At 42.1% G+C, this 12,028-nt stretch overlaps 1 protein-coding gene across 4 annotated transcripts in view; it reads right to left on the reverse strand.

Annotated features, from left to right (window-relative positions):
* Window positions 1-12,028, reverse strand: part of sgk3 (serum/glucocorticoid regulated kinase family member 3) — a 32,843-nt gene that overhangs the window by 2,741 nt on the left and 18,074 nt on the right. For all 4 annotated transcript variants that reach the window (XM_088918729.1, XM_088918730.1, XM_088918727.1 and 1 more), the window contains exons 6-15: window positions 11,052-11,127; window positions 10,351-10,400; window positions 9,451-9,508; window positions 7,682-7,765; window positions 7,449-7,580; window positions 5,557-5,669; window positions 4,272-4,308; window positions 3,496-3,582; window positions 2,781-2,876; window positions 1,971-2,126 (exon numbers count right to left, since the gene is read on the reverse strand). In XM_088918729.1, the coding sequence (XP_088774855.1) occupies window positions 1,971-2,126; window positions 2,781-2,876; window positions 3,496-3,582; window positions 4,272-4,308; window positions 5,557-5,669; window positions 7,449-7,580; window positions 7,682-7,765; window positions 9,451-9,508; window positions 10,351-10,400; window positions 11,052-11,127 (889 nt within the window). The remainder of the gene's footprint in view (window positions 1-1,970; window positions 2,127-2,780; window positions 2,877-3,495; window positions 3,583-4,271; window positions 4,309-5,556; window positions 5,670-7,448; window positions 7,581-7,681; window positions 7,766-9,450; window positions 9,509-10,350; window positions 10,401-11,051; window positions 11,128-12,028) is intronic.

Below are 12,028 nucleotides of genomic sequence, written 5' to 3' on the forward strand. Positions count from 1 at the left end.
TAACTGTTTCATAATTATATACAATACAGTAGCAAATCAGGTGGGTAGCTGCGTCAGCATGCGTAGGCTGCAAAGGAACAAGTAATAGGCTGAAGTGTCACTTCAGTTTATTACAAACCCACAGATTCACACAGCTACCTCCTGTACAGCTCATTTCACCCCAACCACACTAAAAACTCTCTTCCTTTTTCACAGTTCCTTAGGCTACGACGATTATGCAGCGACGACATCGATTTCGAGAACCAAGCCCTCGAAATGTACTCCTTTTTCATCAACAGAGGATAACCCCAGCAGTGTGATTGACAGGGCCCTTGCCCGAGCCAAAAACACCCCCCGGACCATCAACCCGATCAGGAACTCCCGCCGTAACAACCGCATTCCTTTGGTGCTTCCTTACCACCCTAACACACTTCCTATCACCAGGACCATTAACCACAACTTTTCCATCCTACAGGATGATCCCTCCATTGGGGCCCTCTTTTCTGATCGCCCCATCATCTCATATCGCCGACCACCTAATCTGCGTAACCTCCTTGTTCACAGCTCCCTTGACCGCCCTCAACAACCATCCACACCAGGCACTTTCCCTTGCAACAGAGCTCGCTGCATCACCTGCAAGTACACATCCACCACCACACTCATTCAAGGCCCCTCAGGACAATTCCGGATCACCCAGACAGCATCTTGTACCTCCAGCAACCTTATTTACTGTATCTCTTGCAGTAAATGCCCAGCCATCTACATTGGAGAAACAGGAAGGAGACTCGGAGACCGCTTCAGAGAACACGTCAGGGCTGTGAAGATTAAAGATCTCTCCAAGCCCATTGTTTCTCATTTCACCTCTGACGGGCACGACCACTCTAATCTCTCCGTCTGTGTTCTCAAAGATGGTTTTCCGAACTCATACATCAGAAAGGCCACCGAAACCAAAATTATTCTGCAGCCAGGATCACACATTCTCCCTTCTCTTAACGACAGACTACTGTTCTTCTAAATTTTCTCCATTCATTGGAAGTTTCATTTCACACCTCTCTGCACCCATTCTGACTTCACACCTCTTGATTGGCCTCTCTTTCTGTCCCCTGCTCCCGCCTCTCACTCCTCCTCCCTCCCAGCCTTTGTTCTCCCGCTACTTTACCTTTGCCTACTGCCCTGTCTCTCTCACACCTGAAGAAGGCTCCACGGCCGAAACGTTGTGTTCTCTTTCTTCTTTTTTTCAGCATGGAATAAACCTATTACTTGTTCCTATACAGTAGCAAAGATTGCTTGGTCTAGAGTATGTACTTCATCGCAACAGAAATAGATTGTTTTTCAAATATTGTTATTTGGGATAGGACGTGTACTGAAATTTTCTCTGCTTTGGAGTTCACATGATTATGAACCCTGACAGTTCGTAATTGAAATACATTTCATTTTAGATACAGAACCAAAAACGTGTGCTCAGAGCAGGTGCCACTCCTACCATTTTCTGCCCATAAAAAGTAACGCAGTGTGAGGGTGATATTGGTTCGTGACAGAAAAATAGAAGAAAAATCTATCTTCACGACTTCAATGATTCTTTTTAACATATTTAATATACATCTTGACTTAGGTCTTAAGCATAATTATGTTTTTATGACAAAGAGCAATATTTCCATCGGATTAAAAGAGGTTCACAAACCTGCTTGTTTACAATGTAATTGGGCCGGTTCACATCACTCGTTCTGAATCGCAGACAATAGCAGCAATAAGGCACTGCGCATACCTGGAAATTTGGCCTCTTTTGTGATGTGTGCTGGAGGTTCTGCACTTTACCGTGTACTCAGTACTTTCACTGTGGTTCGAAAAAGAACTCGATGCCCGTTCTTTATAACCCCGAAATGTAAAAAAAAGCAGTGCAGTTCCCCTTCAAGGAGGAAGTTACAGGGAAGTCAGCGTGCAAACCTCAAAGGGAGTATAGAGAGGAAGCCGAGGTTAAAGGCCTTACTTACAAAGTCGTCTCTAGACCCCAGCCTCCTCGTCCGGTCTTTCTCGAGCAATCCTTGCAGTATAGACCAGGCAGCGCTGGAAGCTCCAGGCCGCATTGTCAGCGTCTTGTGGAGGATGTTGTCATACATCTCTTGAGTGTCTCTGCTATAGAATGGAGGCTACAGGGAAAAAAAAGCAGCAACAACATTTTAGGCGAAAGCTATTTTAAATGACAAATACATTTGGAAAACAAATGGGCAATTCTCGTAATGCAAGGAGTCTAAATCTATTTGGAAAAATTGAGTTTTCTTTTTGTGTAACTCCACAGTTCCACACCTGGAAGGCATGGCTCCGCTGCTGTTTGGAGTTGTGCCATGACCACTACACGGGTAAACCGCCACACTGATTTGTCTGAACAGAATAGGGAAGACCTATAAAACCTTAGAAATCTACGCTGCCACTCCACAGTGTAACAGAAATGAAGAACGCGCATTTCATTCTGCAGCGTGGCAGCTTGTGAACGTCTGAAGATGCAGGGTGAACTTTTACTTTGGTCCATCATGACATTCACAAATCAATAGTTATTCAAGAACCTGAAAGGAAAACATTTAATAGAAAAAAAAAACAACTGTCCCATGTTTTAAGTAACCGTACAAACCTCAATTAGGGGATCTCATCTAACAATATCTGGAAAGAATTTTGGGTTTTGACAACGTGACTGAATAGCTTGTTCCACACCCCCACAGCTCTTTGTGTACAGCCGTGTCCCTTGTTTCATCGTCTAACTGACTGAGGACTGCCAAAGCCACCAGCCAACAAAATTACTGTCTTACCAAGCCATACAGCATTTCATACAGCACAGAGCCAAGACACCACCAATCCACTGTGTTGTCATAGGGCTGCTTCTTCAGGACCTCGGGTGCTAGATACTGTAATTCAAACATAACAACACAGATCTTACTGAACGCCAGGCACCAGGGGGTCCCATATAGCACTGTAAATAATTAAGCAGGAAGTCAAATTTAGCACAAAAGCTAAATTAAAAATCACACACAAGGGAACATAATAACTTAACTGGGTATATTCAGAGATGGAGACAAACTAAAAATGTAGGCAATTGCGAAAATGCCATAAAGCAGGTACAATTACATTTACGTGTCATGACATAAAAGGTTAATCAAGTTATGGAGCTCAAACAACTACACTTGACAACAATCAGCTTCTACTGTAAGAAACCTCAGTGGTTTAAATTATTTTAAAAAGTGGAAAAAGAAATGATGAGCTCAAATGATAAATGTTTATTATTTTCAAAGTTAGGTCCATAAGGTATTTACTACAATACCAATTATACTATAACGGAGACATGGAAAATATGCTCAATGTAAAACTACTGAACAAAGGGACATTGTGGACAAATGCACCACAAATGTAGAAAACAGAGCTGGGATGGGTTTTAAAAGAGAAAACAAATCCAGAAATCCTGTAGATTGTAGGTATTCATAAAGAAACAGCAGTTAAAAACAACCACAGAGGAAAAAAAAAACTTACTTCTGGCGTCCCACAAAACGTAGTCGTAGTGTCTGCTTGGGAAATGCCCTCCTTGCACAATCCAAAATCAGTTAGAACTATGTGTCCCTTTAAAAAAAAATGAAAGAACCTTTTTATATCGCTCTGCTCCTGCACAATCCAGCTATTGTCCGCACAAATTCTTCTGTTGTCCCGTAACATTGTCTAATGTGAACCTCCTCCCACTGAGACTCTCCACACATTCCCAAGAGGTTTCATCAGGGAGCGTGCCTGAAGCAAACAGAGCCTGAGGTCACAGCAATGGCAGGAACTTCCTTCCACTGGACACAATGAAAAACTGATGGCAGACTCCCTGCATTTACACAATTCTTTTTTTTCTTACATTGCTTTGCAGGCCACAACTGAAATACTTTTACTTGCATCAGTTGCCATTACCTGCTCTAAAAACAACACGACATGGGAGTATTGGTAGTTTTCCTCTCCTCTGTGAGATCTGGCTCATTTATCCAAACTACTAAGTCTACGAGACGAAAATAAATAGTTCCTAAAATATCAATGGAATAATTATGTGAATAACAAAATCAAATCGATCTAAATTGAGTTTGTGAAATACTGACATTTTAAGACATGAAAAATAAAGCGTAAATACAACACGTTAAATTTATTATGCCACATATACTGAATGTAATGATGTTCTGACATTTTGAAACACAATCCCTTCCATTAAACAATCTGTTCAAAATGACATATGAATGTAATAACGGTTTACAAAAAATGCAAAACAATGTTACACTCACTTGGGAATCCAGCAAAATATTTTCGGGTTTCAAATCCCTAGAAAATGAGAAAATCTTCAGTAATGAAGGTTTAATGGCATCCTCTCTCCTAATTCTACACATTCTTAAACTCATTAAGTTTTGTGAAGAATTTGCTAAATCTCATTACAAAGAGCTGGCCAAGAAACAAATCACCAGAAACAGAGCTTCAGACAAACCCGCTGCCTTGAACATTTTAATCATCACTCGCTTGGCTTCAGCCTCAACAAAACAATGATGTGAAAATAGTAATAAAGTCCCGACTTCAATAAAGACAATCAGAGTCCAGTTGGATCCACTTGTTTTTCGTCTACAGGTTGGGCTGCTGATTGATGATTTCCATTAACCCTGAATGATGGTTTTTAACCCTGATCCTGAAGGAACACCGTCTCTGCTTGGTTTATGATCCAGCCGCGTTCTTAACTGAAGCACAGACTTGTTGTTTTCTGTTTTCACTCTGGGGCACAACTTGCTTTCAGCTCTTAAAAGGTCAAAGTGGGATTTTAACTTGTTTCAACCCTGTACACATTTCCGACTTTCGGGAACTGCCCTCATTCAGGGATGTTGCCAGAAACGCGGCCAACTGCACCACTGCAGAAGGACAGAACAGCTGGAGCGAAAACTAGCTAAAACTCAGTCTATCACTGACCTAGAGCACCTACTGGACTGTGCCCTGCAAAGACCACAGTCAGGGTCTGCCGCTTTAGAAGTTTCAACTTCTCGATATATTTCCCTAAATAAAGAGACAGTAAAGATTTGCTTTGGATTTCTGAAGATTTTGTCGTGTTAAAAAAAGAGCCTACTGTTACCACCAAAACACACCAACATGACTAAATGAACCCGCAAGCGAGGCCATTAAAAGTCATCAACGTTAAGCCAAAGGAAATATGATTAAAAAAAAAACATTTAATCCCAACAAATCCGTTTTCCAGAAGTTTGTTAGTCTCAGGAATACGTTCCCCCCCGTTAAACTCTTTTGCAAAATCAGCAGTCCTGTGTAGAGTACAGGCAACATCTACAGCTTCCAAGAAAGTCAATCATGGAGCCCTTTGCTCTTCAGTGGACACTTTCAAACTCTGGTTACACAGTCAGAGTCTATGAAACACTTGCCAACTGGAAACTGAAAAGCTGAAGAGACCTTAAGATGAACCAGAAAACAAACACCTTCCGGTGACTCATTAACCCACTCAGTGTGCTCCCTCAGTAATGGATGTAACCTGTTTTTTTTTTTAAGAAGAGGATTGTTTGAATACAAAAAAGTAGCTACCTGTAAACAATATTTAATGAATGCAGGTAGCCGAGAGCACTCGCCATCTCTGCGACGTAAAATCTGGCTCTGGGTTCCGGAAAGGTCCGCTCTCTTTGTAGGTGGAAGAAGAGCTGAAATGAAATTTAAGACAAATAGTCAAGGGGAGCCACAGAAACACAGCACACGTTTAGCCTCACGATGATGGCAAATTGTGGGCTAATGGAATACCGAAACGCCATGTACGGTATTCCGAAAAACAAACAAAACGAATAGGCAAAGACAGCGATGGTTAGGAAGCCGGAAATTAAACTTGCATCTTCCGTTTTTGGAAACCTGCCCCCGACTAGTTAATGTGTAGCCAGGTCTCACGGGAAAATTAGGCCCTTTCCTCAGACACTTTTATCGGAGAAACATGGGGAAATTTACTACAGCAAGCATCCATCCATTTTCTCACCACTGCCAATTTCTAACCACTTGTCAGATTCAGGGACAAAGGGAGCGGCAGCCCGAGCCTCTCCCAGGAAGCAACGGGCGGAAGGCAGGATGCCAGTCCACCGCACGGCACACACAGACACACACATACAGTCGCCCCAGGGCCAGGTTTCCCACTGAGCCAATTAAACTACCAGTACGTGTTTGAGCTGAGGGAGGAAACTGGAGCACCAACAGGAAGCTCATGCAGTCACAGGCTCCAAGCAGACAGCACCCCAGGTCCAGTATTGAACCCAGGGCCCGAGCGCTGAGAGGCAGAAATTCTGACCACAGCGCCGCCCTCGCTACAGCACCCGACCTGCCTTGTTCGGTCTACGTAATGTGCACCTGCTGGCGCGTGGCACATCTGCATGACCATTCCAGGGTAAATCCGACACCCTACACCCTGTCAGGCCGAGCAACAAAAAAAAAAATAAGGCAGGGGAAAAGTCACTGAATGACTTCAAGATTTTACAGATTTCACAAGCAAAGCCATGCATTCCAAATTAGATCAGAACACATTTTCCACAAATTAGGGATAAAAAAAAAACACCTGCCACTGACTAACCCACGAATGTAAAGATGTTATGCTTAAGCACCTTCTGGTTTAAAATAGTTGCAGACCTCAACGACGTCAGGCCGTTTATGAGGTTTTGACAGGCTGGGCCTTGGCACACTGAGCCCATAAAGATTTCTCAAAAATTGTGTCATATATGTATGAATCAAACTTGGGATTAAAAGTGTAACCACCAGGAAGTGGATTTGGCATTTATAAGTATACTAATAACTGTTTTTTGACTGTTAAATGTGCTTACCCAGCACAAGTTGGTGGGGTGTTCAACAATCTAAATCTTGAGAGTGTATCTCACACGTTCACCACTGTCTGTAGCACTGAAAGACTCCAGTCTAAGCCCTTTTCCTTCACATTCTAGTTTTCATTTTCCTATCCCCTGGTGTTAATGTGGAACACTGCTATGTTTTTGGAGGTGGAAAAAGCTTATTGTAAAGGCCCATGAAGGCTTCCAAAATTAAGCCTGACAGCGGAGAAGCTAATTTACATGACGGGCACAGAACTCCGAGAGAGACTTCTGGAGAATTTTCAGCGAACTGTGGTTAACTGTTCCAGCGAAACCCAAACCACAGAAGACGGATATTTACTGTGGCTCTTCATCAACAGCCCACTTGGTGTTTTTTATTCGTCGCGGCACTCCAGAACAGTGCCCAATACCCACTTATAAGCACGCAGAAGATATGCACAAACGGCATCACACTGCAGATGGTTTTCTGTACAGCCGCTATTCGGAATGACATTCATCATAACCGAGAACGTTAATAGTGCTGCACCGCGCACTTTGGATTAATGCCACACAAGACATTTTGCACCCTTCCACAAACAGACTGACCCGTCACTGGGCTCGGAAGGGCAAAAAGCTACTCACTTCTCCGCCATTGACGAAATCCAGGACAAAGTAAAGCTTGTCAGCTGTCTGGAATGAGTAATGCAATCCCACCAAGAATGGGTGCTTGACATTCTTCAAAAGTACATTGCGTTCCGCCATTATGTGCTTTTGCTGGGGAGAAAAAGAACAACAGCATTCAAATGAAGGACACACCGGCACAGGAATAAAACCAACCGATTCCACAGTTTCCTCAATGGCAATCATTGCATTACCTCTCGTCTGTTCACGATGACCCTCTTCTGCAAGACCTTCACGGCGTAATACTTCCCATCCAGTCTACGTTTCGCAAGAAGAACCTTGAGAGACAGAGGTGTTCGTTTCTTTTCACTATTCTTAAAGGCGAACTGCGATTCGTCAGACCAGTCATTAAATCTTGGCAACAAAATTAGTTAATTCACTGTATGGCAAACATTTTACAAAACCGTGAACTCTGTGAAAGTACTGCACAGTTGCTGTGTTGTCGAGAGTTCGGACAGGCAGCCCACTGAAGCTCTGCAGGTGCGAGCCTGGTCAGTACCTGGATGGGAGACCCTCTGGGAAAAACTAAGGCTGCTGCTGAAAGAGGAGCTAGTGGGGCCAGTAGGGGGCCATCTATGAACTGCCTTCATCACTCAGTTCTCCCCACTGAGAGCTGGTGTGTGGGGAGCGTTCTGGCGCACTATGGCTGCCGTCGCATCATCCAGGTGGGGCGGCACATTGGTGGTGGTGGAGGGGAGTCCCCATTACCTGTAAAGCGCTTTGAGTGGAGTGTCCAGAATAGCGATTTACAAGTGTAAGCAATTCTTCTTCTTATTACTAGTCATGACTAATGTAATATGATGTGCGAGCGAATAAGTACAGGTTGTGCAGCAGATATTTTACTTCAGAAAATTAAAAAGAGATTAAAAGAGATGTATTCACAAGCCTGTTTGTTTATAATGTAATAGGCCCACTTCAGCTCACCAGAAGTATTGTTGCCTCGTTCTGAATCTCAGAATATGGCGATGCGCATACCTGGAAATTTTGTCTATTTTGTGATCTAAATTGTAGAAATGATCAATGCCAATCATTTCTAACCCCGAAATATAAAAACAGTGTTGCAGTTCCCCTTTAAGACACGATACACAGGTTTCTCAGACAGGTGATTTTAAAGGGGAAGAGGTGACAGAGTTAACCCAAGGATGAGAGAAAAACTTTTGAAGCAGGGTATGTGCAACTAGCCCCTGGAACATGATCTGAAAGAATATGCTTTAGCACACTGATAGGATACTTGAGATTCTCACACAGGGGGGAGAATGAGGAAGTGGAGCCAGGCTCCTTTGAGCCACTTGGCAGTTAACGCTTCACAGGCACTGCAGCCCTAGATCAGGGGGATCAGCGCCGATCGGAGGAAAGGCGCGTCCCTCACTCAGAGAACTGCGTGCCCGCAAGCTTCCGGGAGGTCACGGGCGGTCACTGTTTCACAGAGAGCTGACTAATTCCACCCTACACTTTGGGGCGCCCAGCTGCTTGGGGAATTCCAGTCACAGTCACACTGACAGTCACAGTCAGCTAGTGACACAGCCCAAGCTCAAACTCACGCACACAGGCTCAACCTCTGAATGGGGGAGCACCTCTTGCGATTGAGGCACTTGACAGGCCCGGGTATGTGGGTTTCGTTGATTTGATCAAAATCTCATTAGCATTTCTAAAAAGAAAACCTGAAAGGTCTCATATTTGTCTCAGTTTAGTTTTCCTTAGTAATAATCTTCCAGTGCTCTGGTCTTTGCTCTTATAAATTGAGTACTTCAGAACTCTAGGACTTTTTCATGTCTATGAAACTGTATTATTTCAGCTGATAACATAATAAATGATCAGCATATCCTTTCTTTTGATCGGCTGCCTCTTTAAAAAAGTAATCCTGAGTCGCTAAATCAGACAACTCCACATCTTTATGAGTAAGGAACAAAAGTTCACTCCGAGAGCACTTGACGTTTGAAGAAGTGGCCACCTCAGAACTCACCTTGCCAAAGCTCCCCTTGCCAATAACTTTTAGGAAGTTAAAGTCTGTCGGTTTTGCACTGTTTCAGATAAGAACAATAGAGCTTAAGATTAGGGAAGCAGGAAAAATATTTCAATTTAAACACACAGACTAAAACATAACAGGCAGCTGCCGTTCAAGGAAGTAAAAAAAAACACTGAAATGGAACTAGCGGTCTCATTCAGCCATGTTTTTACTGGCTTTTCTTTTTTGTTTTCTTTAGAAATAAAGTCCACGTTACACAGTTTCTTTTAGAGCTACCAAGCTATAGATGAAACAACACATTTCATTTTACGGTCAGAAACCTTGACTTTAGTGTGGGAATGCTGAATGTCAAGCAGCTCTGCAAGAATTCATTTGAACTCTTTCCCTTCTGGGATTACTGGTGACTGCTAGTTTACTACACTAACCCGTTATTATTATTCATTTGATGCTTCTATCCAAAGTAAGTCATTTGTTTCCGCAAAGTTACATAGCAGAAACAATAAGAAGACATGATGTGTCCCATGAGAAGAAGTATAGCAAGATGCATATATAGTGTGTAAATTAGTTCAGGTGGGTAGCTATGTCAGCATGTGTAGTCTGCCAAGGAACAAGTAATAGGCTGAAAAGAGAAGAGAGAAAAACAACGTTTCAGCTGTGAAGCCTTTTTCAGGTGTGAAGGCTGGAGAAGGCTTGAAGAAAGCTTTACAGCCCAAACGTTGTGTTTGTTCTCTTCTCTTTTCAGCATGGAATAAACCTATTACTTGTCCCTTTATAGTGTGTAAATATCCATTTCATAAAACAGAATAAGGTAAATCACAACAAGTTCTAAGTTTTCCCCACATAATTAACATATGAACATTAAAAATACAAGGACGTTTAAAAGAACTTGCAGCTTACTGAGGATTTCCAGATGGTCCCAGATTAATACTGCGGGAGGTAGAATTATTCTAGAAGGATAAGAAAAAATAAAATAAAGGTTATAATGTCACAAAGATATTTAAGCCCTTAGGACTTTACGGAACTGATGTTATATGAAAGATGTTCTAGGTTAAAAGGAAGCAGAGCTCCAAGTATTTATCAATTTCAGGAGTAGATCCTTGCTCCAAGGGCTACAGCCCAATGTTCCACTAGCAGGAGGGAAATAACATATAATATGCAACAAAAGAATCTTCTCTGTTAGATAAATAAAAAGAATGAAAACAAACTAATGGGTAGAGCAATGAAATCCATTGAGTTTCTTTTTTTTTAAAAAATGAGAGGGACTGAAAAGTCATTCATCTGGATCAGCACTGCAATGGATCAGTTTGTAGGTTGGATTAAATATTCAAACGTCTTCTGTGGACGTGAATATACTGTACACTACAACACAGGAATCGAGACAAGTGCAGAGAACTCGCAAACTACTGTGACCGTCTTATTGATCCTTCACAGTTATCCAAATCAGTTATGCTTTTCCATGTTTTCTTGAATTTGGGGAAAAGTTGTTTTTTTCCCCGTTCGTGGACAATTTATTTTGGGAAATTAAAACAAGTCTACGGAGATATCCAATTATCCAAGGAGATATCCCCGCATGTGGGAGGTTCTCCCTCACCAAATACCTTTTCTTCTTCATCCTCAGAAGCATCAGACAGGTTCTTTGCTTTGTCCATCTGCAGAAAATCTCTCACTTCGGGACTGTCAACAGAAAGGACACGCTGCTGTCAGACGTGATCAACGAGGCCGAGATTTGTTTGAAATAAAACTTTGGTAAAAAGGCGACAGATCTCAAGCCTTGGGGAATTATTTTTCTTATTACGAGATGGAGAGTGGAGGTTAGGTTTAAACTAAATTTCCCGAAATGCAGGGAAGATCTATGAAAATGTACTTTTCAAAATGAGGGGCATAAGAAAAAAATCTCTGGTTTAACACATGGTTCACTATATTAGAAGTAGCATATTAACCTGTAACCAACAAATGTAAACAGCATCTGGATTGTAAACAGGCATTTTATACAATACTGCTTAATCTCTCCAAATAACAGGGAGGGAGGACACTTTTATACAGATAAAATCCAGGGAGTTCCCTAGTGCTGTAAAATAACATACCACAGGAAAAACCAGGGAGGGACATGTAGATGTATATAGCACATCTAGCAATTAATATCCAAACCACAGACTGTTTCTTTGCAGCTTGTTTTTCAGCAAAGCAACAAACAATTAGACCAGAAAAAAAGTATTTTCTTTTATTTGCACTGTTCACCTAGCAGGCAAAGTAGTCACATTATGACTACTGGACTTATTCACTCACTTGGAGAGTGGCATACATCCTAAAACATTATTTCTTTGATCTCTCACTTGCTTCTGTGAACTGCAACTGTTGACTTAAGAGTGCACCACAGCAGAAATTCAGAGAAAAGTTATTTAACGGGACCGAAAAACAACCATGGATGCTGAGTTTTGCTGTGAGGAGCATAGGGACACTTTTACATAATCCAGTTTATGGCCCTGATCATGAAATGATTGCTGAGAACAGAAATCACTGTAAACAACTCACAAAGAGGATGCTGTGGTTTAAATTATAACTGCTTTTAAGAGTA

This window comes from Atractosteus spatula, chromosome 6, assembly GCF_055471065.1.
Source record: "Atractosteus spatula isolate fAtrSpa1 chromosome 6, fAtrSpa1.hap1, whole genome shotgun sequence".
NCBI lineage: Eukaryota > Metazoa > Chordata > Actinopteri > Semionotiformes > Lepisosteidae > Atractosteus > Atractosteus spatula.